The 22,556-nt window shown below is 36.7% G+C and overlaps 2 protein-coding genes across 2 annotated transcripts; both read left to right on the forward strand.

The window, feature by feature from the left end:
* The first annotated feature begins 465 nt into the window (after positions 1–465).
* Positions 466–8,853, forward strand: LOC134840758 (peptidyl-prolyl cis-trans isomerase-like). Its single transcript, XM_063856785.1, has 3 exons — positions 466–650; positions 4,152–4,294; positions 8,373–8,853. The coding sequence occupies exons 1-3, from the start codon at positions 548–550 to the stop codon at positions 8,601–8,603; spliced, it is 477 nt and encodes a 158-aa protein (XP_063712855.1). The 5' UTR covers positions 466–547; the 3' UTR covers positions 8,604–8,853.
* Positions 8,854–8,997: 144 nt separating this feature from the next.
* LOC134840756 (uncharacterized) lies at positions 8,998–22,524 on the forward strand. Its single transcript, XM_063856783.1, has 11 exons — positions 8,998–9,255; positions 13,435–13,591; positions 14,668–14,877; positions 16,581–16,912; positions 17,780–17,884; positions 18,334–18,529; positions 18,988–19,123; positions 19,384–19,499; positions 19,572–19,670; positions 20,007–20,150; positions 22,286–22,524. Exons 1-11 carry the CDS (start codon positions 9,179–9,181, stop codon positions 22,412–22,414), a joined length of 1,701 nt encoding a protein of 566 aa, XP_063712853.1. The 5' UTR covers positions 8,998–9,178; the 3' UTR covers positions 22,415–22,524.
* The last annotated feature ends 32 nt before the right edge of the window (positions 22,525–22,556 follow it).

Consider the following 22,556-nt stretch of genomic DNA (forward strand, 5'->3'; position numbering starts at 1 on the left):
TCTGGTAAAAAAATTCAATTTCTTTAGCGTCTCTGGTGCCATAATCCTAGAGGTAACGACTGCGCCTCGGACTGCAAAGGTCCTAGGCTCGAATCCGACCATGACTGTTTCATTTTATCGATCTATTGTCTGCCTATGTTGTGTCGGCGTCGTTGCATTATCTCGGATTTTTTGTTCTCTGGCACTTTAATTGTAAATGAAAGTAATGTAAAATGTTCCGTCTGCTTGCAATGCTAATTGTTTGTGGTGTCTAGAGTAGTGCGAAGCTCCGATTCATCTCTATTAAATAACAAAAACTTTTTGCTAATGCGTTGAAAATTGCGAAAATATTTAGACCATTTTTTTTCTTGACTCTTCGAATGAACGAAGTGATTTTTTTTTATTCCTTCACTTCGCGCAGTTTTTTTTGTTGCAAACAATCTGTTTTAAACTTAAAAAGTATGGAAAAGTATGATGGATATTTTCGTCGAACGGTTTTGTATTTAGCAAAGATTCGCACGAAGTGGTTCCAAAAGCAGATTCTGAAGCCAAGAGGTCAACGTGTTACATGGAGATAGCTATCGGAGGCAGGAATGTGGGTCGTATTGTTTTCCAATTGTATGATGACATCACACCAAAGACTGCCGAAAATTTCCGAGTTCTGTGTTCAGGTAATCCATCTTTTATCTATCTATATATGTAAATGCGGGCATCACTATCTCGCCATGTTGAAAGCTTTTTCAACGTACTATTTTTGCATGTTTAACGAATGACTTTTTCACATTTATGCTATATCGTATATTGCAATGCTAAAGAAGTTTTTCGATTGTCCTGTGTGAGTAGTAGATGTTGGAGGTTAAGTGGAGGGGGTCCCTGCAGACCCCCATGTTGTAAGATAGGGGATAGAGCAACCGGTCTGCAAGCTATGTATTAAGATAAGGCATAGATCCTACAATGTATTAAGATTGGGAATGGCATTGGTAAGGTCTGCAGGGACCGCACCCCCCCCTCAACCCCTCTCCCCCCCCCCCCCCCCCCCCCCCCACCCCCACTTAACCTCCAACATCCTACTACTTGTGTGAATTCAGTATTTATTTCGCCATTTTTGAAAACAAGCGATCCAATAGTGGGGTGCTGCCAAGGTAGTCTCAGGAAGTTCATAGCTGGCCTCGAAATATAACTGCTCAACGCCTCCTACTTTCTTATTTTTTCTAATTTTCAAAGTTGTTATATTTCAAATAAAAAAATACCATTAAGTTTAAAATTGTCGGACTTTTTGGTGGGGGTGATGTCAGTTTTCTATCAGCAATTGCAGATTCCCTCCTTTTCCGCTCCATACAAATATTTTTGCTCAAGTTTTCGAATTTTACGTTTTCTAAACTGACTTTTAGGGTGTTGTGATATTTCATAAATATTATTTCAAAGAAAAAAAAGAGTCTGATAAATTAGTACGCGGGATAAAACGCTTGATGGCAGTAAATGATAAACGTGAGGGCTTGTAAAAAGCACTGTTGGATGCCTACGTCTAGTTTTACGTTTGCATATAGTTTTTTTTGAAAATCTGAAACCCTACAATTATTTGAGCCGTGCTTTAGGGTGTTTTGAAATAAGTCAGCACTTGGTTCAATGTGTTTCTTTTCTAAATTTGGAATAGAACTGATAGCAAGTAAACAATTTTTCAATTTCGTGCCACATACCTATTAATATGGAAATTTAAAAAAAAAACAGCTGAAATTGATTAATCTAAACAAAAATATCAACATCATTACAACCTGCGAAATCAAATTTCTTGTAATCGGGAACTAGACTTTTTCCCTTTAATCAACTTTTCCTACACATTTTTAAGAAATTGTGAAGTTGCTTTATTATTAGTGAACTTCGAGACTGCTTACCACTTAGCCCAGAAGTTACGTTGTTACATTTGTGCCCTACGGTCTGGGGTTTGAGTCCCACAGCAACTTATTGTTTTCAATTTGAAAGAAATTGAAAAAGCTTGTTGTACGGGAAATTTTGAGCTGTCGGACTTTCGTTTGTCTGCGTGTGTTCTGTTTGTTCGGTTGCCAAAACTGGGATTTTTATGCTGTGAATGTTATCAATTTTCATCGTAGATTGTAGTTTGGCCCTGATGTGTTTTTTTTGGTTTTTAATTTCGTTTTTTTTTTGCTTAAAAGCTTTGCTCGGCCTCAATGATTTCGGTATGTTTTATCGGTTTAGTAACCTTTTTTTTATGTCGCTCCAAGAGCAAAAAATGATTGATTGTGGTTTTTCAAAGAATTAAAGGTAGCTTGTGTTCCAAGATTTCAAAGTTTGAAAACTCAATTGTTCCGAAATTTTTAATGTCACATCTTACCACTTTTTATCGTCTTAGTGGCCCCTTCGGTAAATAATAAAAGCTTATTTTTTAATAGTGGTTCGTTTAATTGACCGTTTTCCACTTTTTTCGGGTTAACAACTAGTTTAACAAAATTATGTTTTTTATGATGCTGCCATGTTTTTTATGATGCTGCTATGCAGCTGACAGGTTAAATTTCATGAAACTTAGCTCAATAACTGGGTGGGTACTAGTTTCTACAGGGTAGTTTTTTGCAGATCAACTGGTGTGTGCTCAAAGAATGTCGGCCTTGTTTCCGCTTCATAAGTCTTGTTCTGTTGCTAATTTGAATTTAAATGTCTTGCGTGGCATGTTTGTCTAGAATTGATTTTTGATAAAAAACAGTTTTGATGAAAAGGTATGTGATTGGGTTTTTAAATTTTATTTTTTTTTGAAATGCTGTGGTAAATGTTTTATCGCTTTTCGCAAAAAAAAAATTTTTTTCTCAAACCCCTATACATATTTTCAAAAAACGGTTTTCCATAGAAAGAACGACGACACCCTTGTTTGCTTGCATACTCCCCTGGCCTTTTGTCTACAACCTTCGAAAACTAACCTACCGTATTTGAGATTTTTATTCGAATGAATGGAGCGGATGAAACCTCCCTTCCATAAGTGGCTACGCTTAAACTTTTTCACATAAAAAGTTGTAGTCCTCTGAAAAATCTATTTTTATTTTATGAGCGTTTTTCTAAATTTTATGAATTTCAACCGAAAAATTTCCTTTTATTTGAGATTTTGGGTTCAATGCAAAGAAAGAGTCATGGGAAGCTCCTTTCCATACACGAGTACGCCCAAATTTCTGACACAAAAAATATGGCTTTTGAAAAGCCAAAGTTTTGATTTTTTGGCTGTATATTGAAACTTTTTTTGACTTTTATCGAGAACTACCCAGCCAAACGTGGGGTTTTGGGTTCAATCGAAATTACAGGCTGGGTAAATCTCTTCTGCCTAAGCAGGTACGCACAATTTTTTTGATGATTGTCGGAAATATCAACCAGTTGAATCGTATGCAATAATCATCGTATCTAATATCATCGTATGCTGTATATCGTATGTTTTCATTGTAGTTGCTTTTTTTAAGGTTTTTATTTACTCCTGCAATTTGTAATTCTACAATCTTGACGTATTTTTTTTCGTTTGAAAAGTTTTTCAGCATAAATGATTTCAGCTTATTTTTTATGGTCTTACTAACTTAAATTTGGGTCATTCGAGGAAACGATAAATTGTATGCTTTCCTCTTGATCGCACAGAGCGTTAAAAATCTCATAAAAGAATTTATAGTTCAAAGTTTTTCATGAAAACAGTTTTATTTTTGCTCGATAGTTGATTCTGAATTTTCATTAAACGCCGTCGAATGTGTTTCTGGACATGTTTTTTGCCAAGAGAACATTGTTCCAGATAATATTTTGAATTTTTTAGTTGTGATTTTTGAAAATATTTCCGTTTGCTTTGGATTTATTAGCTCTCCTTTCTTTCCCTGTTTTTTTTTATTAGCCACTGGTCGTGCTCAGTGCAGGACCAACCGAGGGGGAGGGATATGTCATCTATCTCGCCGCAGCCGGTCATACCTTGAGGACGCGGATGAACCTGGGACCCCTTAAACCTTGACCGAAGTGGGATTCGAACGCATGTCCCTCGTTCCCTCGTGGTGAGAGACGTGTTCCTAACCCACTCGGCCACGGCTGCTCTTTCCCTCCCTATATGCTAGCTTGCAATGCTATTTTTGCGATATCGCAAGTGATGCAAAAATTAAAATTGAGCCTAATCCGGGGCGCCCTTTCATGTCATTGCGGTTTAGGTGAAAAAGGTTTTGGGTATAAAAGCTGCCCATTCCATCGGATCATTCCGGAATTCATGTGCCAAGGCGGAGATTTCACCAATTTCAATGGGACTGGCGGAAAAAGTATCTTTGGAAAGAAATTCCCTGATGAAAATTTTGATGTAAGTTGACGATTTTATTCAAGACATTTTTGAAGTGATTGTCAGCAGAAAAAAAAATTGATTTAGTTTTCAGGTTTACATATTTAGTGGTCTAATTATTTATCTTGAGGTAAAAGATGAAAATGCACTAAAATTGATTTAAAAATGCATATCACAACACTCCCAGGAGAATGAAGTTTGGATCTAATCTTGTCAAAAGCTACGCACAAAAAGGCTATTAGTCATAGACCGCACATAAACAACTCGATCACAAGGCCATATTTAGGGAGAGGATTAGTAGTTTGTGTAGTAGTAGTAGTAGTAGTTTGTAGACCAGTGGCGCCGGGGGTGAGTAGAGAGCGGAAATGTAAGCGGAAGCTAAATGTTCCACACTGCTCTAGAACGTTTCAAATGGTCATTGATTGTTCTAGATTGTTCCAGTACTTTTATAGACATATTTCGATAGAAATGGTAGCACAGAGTTATTGATAAAAATTGCTCGCTCCTCTGCTCTATTTACACCCGCAAACTTTAATGAACATGGTGGAATAGTACGACTATTCTTTTTTGTAACTTTTGGTGCCACTTTTGTGCTTTGACATTTGTAAAGTAATAAAGTTAACTTAGCTGATGTATTTTTTTCTCAATAAACGAACGGAAATAAGCAATTTGTTTCAAATAACAACAATAATACAAACTCGATTTCAGAATTTTTCTCTTTTTTTTGAAATGCATAATTATTACAATGTGGCTTGCTTTCCAATTTATTTCATGCAAAATTAGTGTGGATGGCTTCAGTTTGTTATACTCCAAATTATTGTTTGTAAATTTGTGTCTATTGGTGTTTGGTGTCACTTTTGTTTCATCGCATGGGCGATTTATTAGCACATGTAGCTGCTTTATCTGTGACTAGTGTTTGCCGATTGTTAAGAGTTCGTGACCTAGTTTTTTATCAGAAGGTTTCTTGAACCGAAATTATCTCTAATTGCAACAATTTTTATTGAAAATAGTTTTTTCATGTAACAGTTTGTTTCGGGAAAGCTGCTCGTCTCAAAATTAACTTTTTTAATCATTTTTTTAGATTAGAAATAAGAAAAAATTAAAACGTGAAGTTTTTTTAAAATAAAGATTTCCAGAGTATTTCAAACTAACATCATTTTTCTAAATAACACACAACTAATCAGTTGTTCTGACAATTTGTTTTTTCATTGACTTGCTATCAAATGCAAGTCTGAATTATTATCCGGATCGTTTTTTTAAAATTTTTCCGGAACAAATTGATTTGAGCGGCAACTGAGAAGTAGCGCTAACGGAAATCATTTATCCTTTTATTTTAAAAAGCGTCATAAATAGATCGTACGTGTTTGGTGTTTATGAATCAAAACAAAGATCCAAAAATCGAAAATCAGTTAACCCGGTTATTTCTAAATAGATATCGTATCCAAGAAGGTTTTTATCGTATCCAAGAACAAGGCTATAGAAGAAGAATCTGTTTTCAAGGAACAAACTTTTATTCCATAATTTAACGAGACGATAGGAAAAGTAGAAATACATATCAACGAAAAAGAACGGAGCAAAGATATGCAGACAGTATTTTCAACAGAAGCGTCCGATATATGTCTAAAACCTGGCGCGCGGTTTTTTTCTGGGACAAATTTGAACCATCTTATCTGTCAGATATTGATAAAATTCATGCTTTTTTGTGTATTCAAACAGTGAGGAGTATGGTTTTGTTGGTGATACTAAATCATAGTACCAGCGTGTTGTTTTTCTGGGACAAACTTAAACCAACTTATCCGTCGGATATTGGTAAAATTGATGCTTCTCTTGTGTTTTCAAACACTGTGGAATAAGGTTTCAATGGTAATTCTAACTCACGGTGTTACTAAATCACAGACTTTTTCAAAAAAAGCAGCCATTAATTAACATGTTTGCCTTAAAAAAATTCCTCAATTCAATTGTTTCAGATTAGTTTAGCAGATTTAGTAATTTAGATTTAGTAGTTTCCGTTTTGTTTTTTCAATTTCTTTTTGTAGAGTTTCCCGTTTATATTTTCTCCATTTTTGGCCTCATAGACTTCCGATGGTATAAATTGGCTTGATTGCGTTATATTGCATCGTGCGATTGGCAAAAAATTTCTTGTGAGTGTGTTTGTGTTTCGGGGGGACTAGTAATGTTTTCCAAATGTTTCATAATTCATGTTTTTCATGATAATAATTTTTACTCTGCACGTTTTGTTGACATGATGACTGCTGGGTAATTTTAGTTGAGTGGATAAAGGTAGTATATTTAGAGCTCTGTAAGACTTACCTTTGCCGCCTAAAAAAACTTAGTTAGTTGTAAATGGTACATACAAGATTCTGTACTGTGATTTTTTTTGGCAAAGCTTTCCTATGATTTTAATTCAGTCGGCTTATTTCCCATTCGTTTTGTTTTTCTCTTAATTTTTGTCCATTGTTTCGAAATCGAATCGCCTTCAGCAATCTATTCAAGAAGGCTTGAAATGAACTTCGCCCACCCTCTTTAAAACAAAAAATGTTTTTTTTTTGCACAGGTAAGTTTGATCGAAATTTTACTTGATACTTCTTTGTTGATTTTTTTTTGCGTTGAAGTCATATCCTTCGCGATGATCTTCATTAAAATAAGTTTTTTGCAGTTTGACTGGTGTAATTTTTTTGATCAGTTTTTTGTCAATTGATTAAGAGTAATGAACGTAGTCAGTACTCTTATACAGGTCTTGCTGATTTTTATAGGTCTTGCATCTGACAAGGTTAATAAACAAAACCACGAAAAAAGCAATGATTGCCGGTTACTGTGCAATTGGCACAGAATAGAATGTTCCGACCATAGCTTTAAAAATACAAGAGTTTTTTTTTCGAATTGTTGTCATTTTTTCTCGTTGTGGTATGATAAAAGGAGCTGAGCATAAAAATGGAGATTAAGTATTTTCGACAGTCATAGTAAAATGAGCAAATTGAAAAACAGTTTTTCAAAGAGAAGTTAGTTGAAAAATGGAAAATAATTATATATATATATATATATTTTCATTATTACAGTTTTTGAGCTTTTCGAAATTTTGATTCGAAAAATGCGCTAAAATGCTCAAAGTAAACTAAAGTTACTCAAGTAAAACTAAGTTTTAATTTAAGCTATTCTAAGCTTTTAAGCAGTTAAAATAAGACTGCTCGCTTGCTTTTTGCGCTTGAATAAGACGAAATATAAAAAATTTTGAAGCGGATTTTCTCAACACGGGGAAAAGTTTTTTGAAATTTTTTAAGGTGGTTCGAATCACGACTGTAAGTGCTCTACTATGATCTATCATACAAACCAGTCCGATGATAATTCGTGGTACCTGATTTTGCGTGGAAAACAAAAAGAAAAAACAAACTAAAATACACCCGAATATAAAGTTCCGCTCCATTTCAATGGTCGGAACAACAAGGTTAGCCGGTTACTGTGCAAGTAAGGCAGATTGTTCCAAGCATAGTCTTTAAAAATTACAAACGTTTTTTTCAAATTAGTGTAGTTTTTTCTGCGTGGTGTGATGAAAGGATCTGACGTATAAGTATATTTTAGGATTATTCGACAGTCATAGTTGTATAGGCAAACAGATCAACATATTTTGAAAAAGTTGACTAGAAACACAAAAGTTCATAAAAAGTTTTTCAAATTTTTTTGCGGAAATTTTTTGAATTTTATTTCCAAAATGGAAATAACTCGCTCGAACGTTTACTCGCTCGAACTTCTGGAAAAATTGTTTCAAAGTTTTTTTTAATGTTCGAATCATGAGTGAAAGAGCTCTAATATGATATATCACTCATCTCTCTCTGATGATTTTTTGTGGTAGCTGATTTGGCATGGAAAAAATACAAGAAAAAAAAATTAAAATAACCCAAATACAAAGTTCCTACCTTTTTTCAAATGTTCGGAACAACAATCGATAGTTTCAGAATGAATCTTCTAGGTATTTTCCACTTCCTTTAAATATATAAAATAACTAATCCAGGCGCCGAGAAAGAGCGTCAGACTAATTCCTACCTAGATTGACCTAACCTAAAAACTAATATTATTACTAAAAACTTCAACATTGTTTCTGTAGGTGAAGCACGAGAAACCTTATCTTCTGTCTATGGCCAATTCGGGACCAAACACGAATGGCAGCCAGTTTTTCATAACTACAGCTGCAACCACGTGGCTAGATGGCAAACATGTTGTGTTTGGAGAGGTAGTCCAAGGTGCTGATGTAGTGAGACAAATGGAATCCATGGGCTCCAAAAGTGGCAAGCCTTCTCAAAATGTTACAGTTCAGGATTGTGGAGAAATCAAATGAACTTATTTGCATAATATTCCGAAATATTTGGAGTTGATCCCCAGTTGTAAGGATGAAAGCACAGTCTTAGGCAATGTTTCGACTAGCTGTAAATGGTTTCCAAATTTGCCAGCGCTAAATAACTTGCTTCTGTGATTTTGATGAGTGTTTATGCTCTGTTTATTGATACCTTTGAAAATGATCTTTTAAGTCTTTTTATAGAGAACATCCTCTATTGTCAATAGATATCTTAAAATTTAACGTCTCAAGATACATTTGTTTTTTCCCCCTCAATTACTGAATAGCTGATTGCATCTGGCATTGGAGTCAAAGGCTGATGCAGCCATCTTTACTACACATCATAACGAAAAATATATATTAAAACGTGCCTCTGTAAGATTTGAAGCTACCATTCATGTAAAATTTCTTCAGCCATTCGCTATAATGTAAGTTCAGCTGCAAAAAAAATTACTTTATTCACGTTTTATCGATGCTGTCAGTATTCAACTCTTGAACTGCAGTGTTATCCAGAAAATGGAGAACGCATTACTGATTTGAAGCTAACTCCTTTTGACGAAACCTTGGAAATATAAATTATGCCACGAGCAGAAGACAAGTACGAACTGCAGACGGTGCAAACTAAAACCGATAAACCACTCCAGCATCAACCATGGCAAGTTTAGCCCAGATCCTAATTTGAAAACTTTTTTGGAAATTTGTTCGATCCTATTTTATTAGCGAATGTTTGTTTTGTCCTAACCAGCATACGACAACCTCCGCATTTTGAAAATGTTTTGAATATGAGCAAGGTTTTCAATTTAAGCAATTGCTTAACGCAATGAGGACCACTATGGAGGTCGTAGCACGTGTTTTTGGCCAGCCGAACTCGAGTTAACCTCCTAAGTCGCGTAAAGGTAAATTTGCGAGTGAATCTACCTTTAGGCCCTTTAGGAGGTCTTCCTTTAGGCCCTTTTTCCTTACCCCCCCCCCCCCCACCTCACACGAGCTTCATTATATTAGTGTAACGAGTGGTTTTACGAGGTTCAGTATGAAGACCAAATATGTTTGCCGTGGCCTTATTAGTCTGTATGTAAATTTTTGTAGCAATCGGACAATGTGGTCAACAAATTTGCATGTGAAAATTTGCAGGTGGGGGGGGGGAAGGAAAAAGAGCCATAATTTTTTCCTTCCCCCTAAACTCTTTTTCCTTCCCCCCCCCCTCCCCCACCTCACACGACCATCAATTTTATGGTGTAACGAGTGGTTTTACAAGGTTAATTATGAAAACCCAATATGTAGCGTAGCGGTAGAGAAGGAGAACAGCAACAAAACATCCGACCCTGCACAGGTTCGGGGGTTCGAACCTGTCCAGGGTCGAATGTTTTTAATGAACTTTTTCGTATACTTGTTAAAATGCGTCCGCTCTATCAATTCAGGCATGTTAGTTGGTAGAATCCTTTTTTAAATTGACTGTTACTGCTAATGCGTTATAAATGGCTTGCGTCACTTAGCAACTATGTAGACTCAAAATTTGCGTGCGTCACAGAATTTTTGTAGAATCGAAGTTTTACTTATTCAGTTTTTCCCAGTACAATTATCGGTCATATTTATGATTGTGTATGCGAAGTGCAACTTCGTCTCTTTGTGAAAGTTGGCATTACCCAATACCAAACACATTTTTTGCACAATTTTTGTACCTTGCATTTCAGGAAAAGTGGTTACTGGAAAAGATCGAAAGTTCAAATGCGACAAAAAATGTGACGGTCTTTTGTGACTGAAGAATTTAATTTTCAGTTTTTTCTGCGGATATAAAAATAAAGGCTCTTTTCCAGTCCCCCCCCTTTGATTTTTTCGGAAAGTCATTTAAAATGACTTTTCATGTTAGAAACTGCAATAAGACGTGTCAGCGCGAACAGGTGAACAAATTTTTGAACATCTTTGTTTTGTAATTTACCGGGGGTAGGAAACTTGAAAAGAGCTAAAATGAATTTTTGATCCAGTCTTTGGGCTAGTTTTCCACTCACCCCAATTCAAATTTTCATTTTTATTAGTTGTTTTTACGTTTGCTTATGGCTTAGTGCGTAATGTTACTCTGTAAAATATGAAGAACAGGTCTGTTCACAATAGTTAGTTTCTTCATCATGCAACTTTTCATTAAATAATTACAATGCTTAAAGAATTTTTCAAAACTGAAATTAAATGTAGGGGGACAGCCCATATTTTTTTGCGCCTAAATGAAAATTGCGCCAAAATGAATTTTTTTTTGCTTTCTTGAATTTTATTGACATTTTCCTACTGTCTCTTGGCTATGCTCAAATATTTAACCCCTTCCAATTTGTTTTCTACTTTACTCGATTGGTTTGGGCTCATTTTAACTGTCAATTTAATGCCATAATATTTTAGATTTTTTCTGTAGAATAATTAAGATTCTTATTTTAAGCTCTTCACATTGATAGTTAAAAGGCGATGAACTAAACTTCAGGGCAATAGTTTTTTGCAAAATTTATGGTGCAACGTTTTTCCCCCTGTTTTCCGCCTGTCTTTTGCAGTATCGGTGTATTTTGGAATCTGTCTGATTGTTCCGATTCTTTGAAAAATGTGGAGGAACTTTGTATTCGGGTGTGCTTTATGTTTTTCCACGCAAAATCAGGTACCACAAATAATCCGCAGATTGTTCCGAGTGACATATCATTTTAGAGCTCTTTTAGTCATATTGTGAACGACATTAAAAGTTTTTGAAACAGGTTTACCTGAAATTCGAGCGAGTAAAGTGAGCGAGCATGCTTATTTAGGCTTATTTTAGGCCGTTTACAATAGCTTATTTATGCTTAAATTTATTTTTACTTTATTTTTAGTTAAGATCTTTTAGTTGGAAATTTTTGAAAAATATATGGAGTAAAATTGTTGGATATTTACTGGAGAATAAAACGATCTTATAAGGAAGATTGCATTGTTCATTTTGTTGGAAATATACTCGAGAATAAATATATTGCAGCTAGATAACACAAGGCTGCTCGTTTCAGGGCAACGCTCTGAATGTTCTGACTGTCCATAAACTGGTCTCGAATAGTTTTTGGTTAATGAATTTTTGACAAGCTATTTTGAAAATTAAGAATCGTGTTTGGAACTAATAGGACTAATTAGCCTGCCTTAATTGAACTTGGAACGATTTTGTGGTGTGGGATAATTCGCCACGCGTAAATAATGCGCGTTATAGTTTCAACATCAAAGTATCACACCGCTTTTACAGTCACGTTAGTCTATTAGTGAGCGTTCACAGCAATCTTTAAACCAGGATAGCCTTATGGTGAGCGCCCCATCTGGGATCACAAAGATCCTTGGATCGATCCCCCGAGGAAAGAATTTCTGAGAATTGGTCTGAACAAAAAACCACCCTGAGCATACATATTCTTACTTCCTTCGAAAGTCGAACAAAAACGAAATAGTTTGCTCCGTACAATTGCTTCACATATTTCACCTCCAGCAAAAGCATTTTAACTTTTACAACCACGCGCGCTGCAATTTACCAGGTCAGCTCTTGTAAGGTTGTCATAGCTTAGTTAACCTTAAATAATCGACCTCTGGGTTAGGTCTCTGGCTGGTTAAGAAAAAGGAATATCTAGTTAGTTATTGTCAGTATTTTTGTATCGCATGCACTGTTTACTATCAGCCAAATTCTGCAGAAGTGCAACACAGGTAAGCAGAGAGCTTACATAAAATGATAGTTAAGTACAATCTTTGTGTTTGACTGAGCGATTCCTGCTCACAAGAAGCTTTTGTGCTCTCCTCCTCAGATATCCAGCAGTCTAGATCATAGCTTTTGAAAAGTTTGTCTGTCGTCGAAGTTTGGTGACCTACCTTACGAGGCCAAACTGTGTGTTTTGTGAATTGTAAGCGGATTCCGCAACAAGGACGCTCCCTTTGATCTTCCTTTGTTCTTTCGTTTCCGTTGATTGTTTCGACAAAATCTTAACATGTTTACACTTGCGACCAGCTCAGTGTAATATTATGAACCTTGTTTTTTCTAACCTAACTCGCAAACAAAAGTGTTGATTAAAAATGTTCACTTATTTGGAAATTTCATTATAGCATTGGAAATTGCATCTGCTCTATTCTTTATTTGTGGTTTGTGTTTGGTGCCTATTAAACGTCTGTAGCTGAGTTGTTAGCGTGTGGTGAGACTCTTAATCTCTAGGTCGCAGGCTCGAAAATCTCTTACTAATTCGAGGCTTGTTTCTACTTTTACTTGTTGCACTTTATAGAGCTGCTTTTTGTCGTGTTGTCGCAAGTGTTTGCGAAGTGAAGCTCCGCCTCTGTGTAAAAGACTTGTCTCTGGATTCCAGAGAAATAACTACTCACCCCAAATTGTGCGCCTATACAGTGCAGAGCTTGGCCTCGTAATGTAACTTATGTGTTCTCATTTAGTTTTTCCACTAAGACTTTCGCTTTTGATTTCTTTTTAGTTCATTTTTTTTTGTTTAAAGGAAGGCAAACTCCACTATTGAAAAGCTAAAGTGTAAAACTCACGAAAATTGTGATCGACTTCTAGTTTCATAAGTGGAAAATAAATTTCAGATCTCCTATCGAAATATAATTTGGTCAAGTTTTCTCAAATTGGGTTAATTTTATTTAGAAATTTACTTTTATCAAAAACTGTTCTAGAAATTCAAAGAGCGTTGAGGCAATCTATTTTTGTCTCTGAAATTCGGAAGTTGAGGTCTTTTCAAACAACAAGTTGAGAGATTGGTATGAAAATCAACATGTTAATTGGAAAGTTTTTTATGTGCCGCAATGATCCTTAATGCTATCAGAAACTCGAAAAAAGTTAACTGAACGTTTTTTAATGTTATAGGTACAGAGAACGGTTTAGAAGTCAGCACCTTAAGGAACTGCCTGGGGATCGATCTTACCCTCACTTGGTTGGATCGGAATGGACATTTGTGAAGGATGGACTGGATGACTTCAGAGATGGATATCCTCCTGAACCAGAAGGCGGTGGAATCATCAAAGTGAGACACTAACTTGCGGGCTTGAGTTTTAAATGGCTAAGAGTCAAATGATTATTGCATGAAAAAATTTTCCCGAAGATAAATACAAGTCCTGTTTATAAACAACCCTGTTGAAGATATTTGCGTTGCATTTAAAAAATATATATCTGAAAAAATGTGGTTTGACAAGAGCACACATAGCGTCTTTTTATCCCGATGCGTTTACAATTTCAAAAAATTGCCGTCTGTTTGACAGATTCATATTTTTGTTGTCTTACTTTAATCATTCATAATTTTTCTGATTTAAGAGCTGGTATTGACACATTTGCCCCTCATACATTTCGCCTTTAATGAAGTTGTTGGCACATTCAACCCAAACATATTATGCCCTCACATTTTTTTGCCCTTGAATAGAGTTTTGCTGATGAGTGATGCGTGCCAGGCCATTCCGAAAAACTCAATTCTATAAAATTCTAAACGACAAAATTATACTCCAAGTCTATGGGGAAAAATTGTGTTAAATACTATTGGCGAAACAAAACGTGTGAGCAGGGGCGGATTTAGGGGTGGGGGGGGGGAGGTCGAACGCCCCCTCCTTCTTCAGGTATTCGACCCCCTGCCGACCCAAAGGGTCCCCCTTTGCTCGTTTTTAAGAAATCCATTTTTGGTCGACCGACCGTAAAATTTTTCTTAAGGCCGTAAAATATACTATTTTTTGAGGAGGAGCGCGCGCCAAAAAACGCAATTTTTTTGTCAACGTTTTCAAAAAGTGTCCAAAAACGTCTCTTTAGTGCTTTAGGAGAGCTCGAAAAATCAATTTGGTCACTTAAAAAAAGGTCGTCAAAATTTTCGACAATTTTTGAAAATCCGCCCACCCCCCTCGAGAAAAATCCGCCCCCCCCCTCGAGATCCGCCCCTGCGTGGGAGTGTGCCAATAAGATGTATGCGACATGCGCTGCGCCACTAAGATTAAAAAGGGGAAACGTGTCACATTCAAGAGAGCTCCAGCTACGGGTGATGGTCCGCTTTAGCTGATACCTTTGAAAATAATTCTGGTTGCTTTTGACTTGTAATTCATGGGGTTATTTTCATATCAGCCCATGAATGGCGTAGCTCCTCAATTGCAATCCTACCACAGAACTCCCAAGCAACAGGTGAAGCCGAGTCTGAACAAACATCAGGTGCTCTACAGTAAGACCCTACCGGGACAGGAGAGACGAAGGGACTACCTGGACTCTTTGATCAATGGACTGAAGGACCACCCTTTGGCCCTGTACTCTCACATTGAAGAGTCAGTCCCCGCTGATGTGAGTAAATAGCGTGTCTGTACAAAACAGTCCAATACAAAACAGTCCTGCACTTAATAGTCCGAAAAATTATAGCTAAGTTTAAAAAAAACAGTCCCAAAAATAGTCCAAAGTACAGTCCCGTTGATCGAAGTTGTTATTGTTCCAGAAACTGAAAAGAAAATTTCTCTCGGATTAAAAACATTTTGATTCCAATTAATCTGGATGACACAACGGCAGACTATTTCTGCATCCCAGCATGATGTGAACCGAGAAACAGCTGTTTATTTACCCAGTTGTTCTGCTAATCAGCAAGCTTAACAAGCTGTAACGCGAAACAAAGAGCAAAGATGGTAGAGCCAAGTTCGCTGACTGGCTTTGATTCACCACTGGCCCTACAGAAAACAAATATTGGTAGGCTGACTTCTCAAGGACGACAGAAGTCCAGATTTGACATGTAGCCAAAGAGTTGCCATCAAAGAGAAAAAAAACTACTTTCCCGCACCAGCAACGCTGTAGACGGTTGGAACAGCAATTTCATGAGACTAGTCAACCGAAAGCACCCTTAATTTCCAAAATTCATCGAGAAGTTCAAGGACAAATTAAAGAAAGCGGAAATTCTGTTAGAAAAAATGTGCGCGGGACAAAAATTAGCCAGACCTAAAAAGGTTGCATACCAAAAGATTGACGAAAACTTAATCACTATTTTAAGGTCATATCAACCCAACAATATCATTGGGTTTTTGAAAGCATGTAGTTAAAATATTAAATTAAAATCAGAAGTTCCTTTTGTTTTCAAATTTCAATTTATTTCCGCATTGCCAAGCAATAAAAACTTTCAAATTTTCCTTAATTTTTCAAAATTGAGCAAGAGTTGATTTGAAACCGGCAAAATAATGGATACAAACAAGGTGTCAATTTTCTCCCCCTCGCCCAACTCTCTAAGGTTGAACCCTTTGTTGTACTCTAGATATACCCGTTATCATATTTACCCAAATTTCAACTTTTTTCGGAAAATTGGAAAAAAGTTTTGTACCGCCGGGGATTCGATTCTTTGATCTCTAGAGTTTGAGTCTACAGCTTTTACCACTATACCATGAGGTCTTTGATTTTGGTATGACTTATTATTCGATATCGGCGCCAAAAGTTCAAGGTCAAAAAATTCAAATGGTTTCGGACTCGTTTGTATGGGACTGTTTTGTATATTCACCGTTAATAGATAACATATTTAACTTTGTCGTACAATGGTCTAACTGGACTTTTCGCGTCATTTTCATGAACTTCCTGAAATTTCTATGGTGTTTTCAGTGCCTTGCTTTTGATAAATTAAATCGAAAAAAGTTACCTTAAAAGTTAAGCATAATATCCCATTCAAAGAGGTAAAAACAGAATGATAATTAGTTCATAGATTGTGCTATGGTACCGTACGAAAGTTGAAAATGCTTATGCTCATTGCCGCAATCGATTTATACTCGTGGAAATTGAGCGGAGATTAACTTTTTTTTACCTAGTGCCGATCATCGAAGATTGTTGAAATTCCTAGAGCATTAAGTTTAAAATCAAAGAAATTTGTAAATTGGAAAAACGCTTCAAATCTGATGTTTTTTTTCGGTTCCCTTGAGTTCATTAACGCTCTTCAATCTGTGTGGTGGCAAAATTATTTTCCTTGAAAATCCAAAAGCGTATTCCAAAAAAATGAAAAGTGATCTGAGATTTCGCTTCAGATGTTCGAGGATCTTATCGATGCACTTGACAAAGAGATGATGCTCGGAGGATCAGTTACAGACGAAGAATACAACAATGCCCAACAGCAGCCCAGATTCCACTACCAGTCCCAGACCTATGTCCCCCCAAATCCAGGACACGATGAAGAAGCTGCCTCGGAACCAGAAGTGGCTTCGAATAATGGAGGCGGAGAAGGGACGAGGGATGCCGCCGCAGCGGCGCCAAGGGGTCAAGGAGAGCTGTTCCAATCAGGGGTTCAAAGCGCAGATTCTGGCAGGTCATCGGAGAATAAAAGCCACATTGACCCAGATCAAACCGGAAACATTGATCTGTGAGTTGTTGTTCCGACCATTGAAACTATTCGGTTGTCTTAGTTTTTTCTTTCTTTTTGTTTTTCAGGCAAAATCATGTACAAAAAAAATCATCGAAATGAGACTAGTGATATATCATATTAAAGCCCTAGCAGTAGTGTTTCAATTGATTTCAATAAAGTTTGAAAAAAAAACATTGAAAATTTGATTTTTTTTTTGGTCTAATTTCGAAGGAATAAGGTGAGCGAGCAGGCTTACAATAGCTTAGTTATGCTTAATTCAAGTCGTTGAAAAATTTGTATACTTTAATAAAGTTAGTTTCTGGAGCTTTTAGCTCCATTTGGGAAGCAAAAACTTCAAAAATTCAGAATTTCGGGAAAAATGGTTGAAAAAATTTTTAAGATTTTTTTTTCGTTTTTCTAGTCATTCTTCTTCAAAAACTTTGTCAAAATTGTCTACTTTACTATAAATGCCAACTATGCTTGAGTTCTGTTGTTCAGATCCTTTTATCAAACGAAGCAAAAAAGCACTTATTCGAAAAAAAAAAAGCTTTTTTGTTTTGTATTTTCTAAGCATCAATTTAGCATCAAATTATTTACAAACAAATAGGTTAAAATGAAGCTAGCAACTTTACCTAGGATCAGCCACATGCATTCGGCCTCACGACGCTGACCATAATGTCTATGTATTACATACACATTCTTTTTCTTTCCGAAGAAAAACCAAATCAGATGGCGAATGAAAAGTTGATCTAATTTGATATTTTAAATGTTAAACGCGATTTTTTGTAGTCTTTCAACTCTAAATCCCTTAGTACCATCTCTGGTAGCAGCATTCGTGTTTAGATTAGTCAATAATTTTTTGATATTTATTCTTAATTTTGACAGGATGGTGAAAGGTGACAAGGAAAAACTGAAACAAGCCGAAGATCGGCTTAAAATAGCCAACGAAGTCTACGACTGGCCTTCAATTTCCAAAGCCAAAGATTTATGGTTTGCACGCCCTCTATATCCCTCTTAATTCCAATTGTGTATGTTCTGTGATACTAACCTTATTTTAACAAATGATGTTCAACGTGTTCTTTTGTGACCATTTTGTTTGTCTACATCACCATTTTATGTTCTCAATTTTTGTATTACCTTGTTTCCTACTAAATGGTTTATTTCTTTGGTATTAAGCAAGTGTGTTCTGCATAACCCAAAAGCTAATTCTTGATTTTAAAAATTAAATCAAATTGAATTTCAAACCTTGTCATAACTGTTTTCCATGTCGTTAATTCCATTATTTTTTTTTGTTTAAATAAATAATAGCTCAATGCGGGATATGCAATGCCGTACGTGTGAAGTTTTTGGAGCATGCCTTAAATAACAATTATAACATTATTTTTCCAGCTTTTTGTGATCCTACATTTCAAGCAATCATAATTGTGAGTATTTTGTAGGAAGAACGCAGAACCAGTTGACCTTCTGAGCCGGCAGTCGCTGGACGAAGGAATTGGAGGAACAAGTAGCCAGATTCAGGATAGTCAGAATGGGTACAGGTGGATGGCCAGTGGTAACATGAGTAAACAACAGCAGCATCAACAACAGCATTCGGCTCGTGGACAATCAGCAGGAGCTGCACTTACACCGGCAGAGGTAAAATGAACGAGGAGCTGAAAAGCACGATAAGAATATATTATATTGGGATAATTTTCATCTGGAAAGTCATGTATCAAAAGGGAATAAGATTTAATTATGACGTTCCTGACTTCAAGTACACTTGGCTTTGGTTTTAAATTTTATCCGACTTTCGAAGAGCGTGACAGAATATTTGTGTCCGGTGTTTTTGGCTTACGCTAAAATTAAGTTTTTCGCAATTTGTATTTTGATTTTTTTGAAGTTCAGCAGTTGCTTTCTTTTGTTAAAAGGAAGGCAAACTCCAATATCGAACAGCAAAAGTCACGAAATACATGATCGTTTTCTACCGTTGAAAGTGATTTTTAATTTTTAGGTTTCTCATTAAAAAATTATTTATGATCCAGTTTTTTTTCTAATCATGTTAATTCTGATGAAAGTCTCTTCGTAATAGCTTAGATAGCCTCTCGGCTATTTAGGATGCGCATATCCAATCAGTGACCACTGGCTTCTGTCAGTGGGTGGCGGAGTTGGGAGGGGACTCAAACAACATAGACGAGTCGACAGTCATGGGACTGTTCTCAGGCGGATACGAGAGCAAACCGGCACTCTCAGGTAAGGCGATTGACGATAATTGATTACAAATCATGCAGTTCTTCCTGCTTTATAGTTTTTCTGAAATTTATCAGCTAAACCAGCGAAAAATTGAATTTGCGTTGTTAGTGGATCGACAGAGTGCTCAAAATTAGGGAAAACTTAGAAAAAATATCTTTTTTTTTCTCTAGATTACTGACTGTATGGGCGGGAAATATAACATTTGGAAAAGAAGTAAAATGTTTGCTGGTTTCTTTGCATATCATTTTGGTTTTGTACAGTGCCCATACACGTGGTCGAGTTGACCAATGTTCCTCCTGAGCTGAGGATGAACTCAGCTGCCCCTGGACAGAGCAGAATGTCAAGTGCAAGTGCACCCGAAGGAGACTCGAAACTGGTCAGAATAACAGAAATTTCCTTATTCCTTAAATTGTTAATAAATGAAAGCAACAATCTCGATTTTTTTTAGCTCAACGCTGGTTATGTACATACAAAACCGACGAAAGCAGTTAGATATGGCGCCTGGTATCTCAAACCGAAACAATGGAAGGCATTAAAACCTGGAGAGGTATGAAAAATGTCTATTTTTGAGGATCAACTTTCGTAACCTAGAGTTGCATCATTTGATTAGTGTTTTTGTGCATTTCTGATTGGACGTTTATTTTCTCCATTTGAACGATTTTCAAAACGCGTTTATTGTAAAGGTCTTTGAGATGAACAAAAATGGTGAACGATGCCTTGGAGGTCAAAAAATGGAGCATTTAGGGCTATTGAAAGCTGACAATGATGGTATCAATGGAGCGGGGCATCAAAGTACCAGTTTTTTACGTTACAGAAAGCTTTATACATTTGAATGTCCATAGTATAATTAGTGATACAGTGAGTAAATGTTCCCTTGTTTCAGGACATTACTGACCCGAATCTGAAACAGGGCGAGTTCTCGGAAGCGAAACGGAGGAGTGTGGCGCTGGATGGAGAACTGGCGAATATGCATGGGGCTAAGGAGTTCATCAAGTTCATGCGACACAAGGGCAACTCAGTGCCAGATGTAAGTAGCTACTGCGGATGTCAAAATACTGCGCCTCTATAAATCAAGTAGCTACTGCGGTTCAATAAATCAAGAAAATACTTGATTTCTTAAAATTTGGCCCGCTGCTACCCACCGCAGGGCCCTCTTGGGGAAGGACAAAGGGGATGTCATGCATTTAGCCATGGACGTTCCAACCTTTTGGGGGCTGATGAACTAAGGAACCCTCCGACCGGGATCGGCGTGGGTTTCGAACCTACTACCCTTTTAAAGCAACGCGTCTTAACCCGGCCATTCGAAAATTCTTGATGGACATTTTTTGTGGGGTTTAACAGCTGCTCTCCGTTATGAGCTGGACTGCTGTTATGCCTGTCTATTCCATCATGGATCAAATGTCTTAGCTAATTCAACTGTACTCTGAAGCTTATAAAGGACTATAATAGTGGCTGGCTTGCTTAGCTGCAATCCTTATATTGAGCATTTGCACTTGGCGAATAGCTCTAAGCATTTATTCTCTACTGATTGTTGTTCTCACTACGAAGTGACGAGGAACTTTGTTTCGAGTGTTTTGTTTGCTGACCGCTCAAAATAAGGTGCTATTATTGAACGTCAGATTGATTGGATGATATATCGTATCAAAGTCTTTTCAGCCGTGATAATTACGCTCGCAAGCGTTGTCAAATCGGAATATAGACTTTTTTGCGGATTAACAACTTGTTTAACGGAATCACTTGGTATCTTGGTTCAGGGGCCTAGGAAAATAGACGACAAGCAAATTAGACGACCGTAAAGAAACGGAATTTACGGACAACCAGTATTTACTCCGCCAAAAGTTAATTTAAGTCTGTAAACAAAATTCACGCAATTTGCACGCAAGTTATTGTCTAAATTGGACAACCAGTATTTACTCAGTCAAAAGATAATTTAAGTCTGTAAAAAAGTTTCACGCAATTTGCACACAAGTTATTGTCTAAATCCCGTTCTTTTCTGATCGTCTTATTTCCTGTCGTCTAAGTTCTTAAACCCCTTTGGTTTATAATGAATTCATATTTATAAGCGTCTCTATAGGTTGGACGTAACGAATACGCCTGGGACTACAAATGTCCTGGGTTCGAATCTTAGCAGGGCCTGTTTTTTTTTTCGAACGAGAAAATTTTCCGTTTGACTACTTATGCAACCGGCAACTATGATAGTTTCTGTTTCAAAACAATTGTCGGCTCAATATTTTTCTGCCCATTTTTTGTCGACTTAGTTGCCACATCTTAGAATTTTTTCATTTCATATTGTAGTTGTTTTTTATGTTTTCCTTTACTCCTGCATTTGTAGTTCTACTATCCTTGATTTCGCATATTCTCTTTTTTATTTTTTTTTTGCTTAGAAATTTTTTCGACAAAATGATTTCGGCTTACATTTTATGGGCTTACTAACCTAATTTTGGGTGGTTCGAGGCAATCTTAATTTTAATGCTTTCCTCCGTATCGCACAAAACGTTGAAAATCTCAGACTATAATTGGACCAAGTTAACACCCCCCCCCTCCCCCCAAAGCCGTTTGGGGGGAGGGGGGAGTTGGGGAGGATGTTAACTTAGTTCTAAGTTAGAAATTTTCAGACAATCAGAATCGATCATTTTACATGCAGCGCTTAGCAAATTTAATGCGAATTAAATGCTGGGGTGGAATATCAACTTGGTCTATCTGGGGGCGGGGGGAAGGGGGGGGGGGAGGATGTTAACTTGGCCCTATAACTTATAGTTCAAGGTTTATCATGATAACAATTTTATATTTGCTTGATAATTGTTTTTGAATTTTCATTTAACGCCGTCGAATGCGTTTCTGGGCGCTTTTTCCCGCAAATGGAATATCATTCCAGGCAACTTTAATTGTGCTCTCTTCGAAAGTTTTTCCGTTTTCTTTGGATTTAGTGGCTCTCCTTTCCTTTCCTGTATGCTAGCTTGCAATGCTATTTTTGTGGTATCGCTCCGCTTCGCCTGTGTGTAAAACAAGTTAAGCATTGAGATAAATTAAGATGCATTTAATAATTGAGCAAGCAGTTTTAGGCATGATTAATTTTACTGTGATCTACTTATGCAATGGGCAACTTCGTTAGTTATTTTCGTGCTAGCTTTGACTATGTTGAAAATTATAGTTATTTTTTAGTTTCTGTCACGTGTAGCTGCTCTGCAACAAGACGAGAGTGAAGAGAAAGGGCCATCAGGGGCGAAACTTCCGCCTTCAAGGGCTAGATCGGCAGCTGCGCCTACACCTACTGGAATGCCCTCAAAATAACCTCGGCCAGTCTAAATTCAACAGAATATTTTTGCATATGCACTATTTACATATCTTCTTTTTAAAGCCAGCTGCATTAAATCATAGATTCAAATCGAATTTGCGCGAAGCCTTTTTTTAAAATTGAGATCAAAGTGATAGG

Source organism: Symsagittifera roscoffensis, chromosome 2, assembly GCF_963678635.1.
Source record: "Symsagittifera roscoffensis chromosome 2, txSymRosc1.1, whole genome shotgun sequence".
Lineage (NCBI taxonomy): Eukaryota > Metazoa > Xenacoelomorpha > Acoela > Convolutidae > Symsagittifera > Symsagittifera roscoffensis.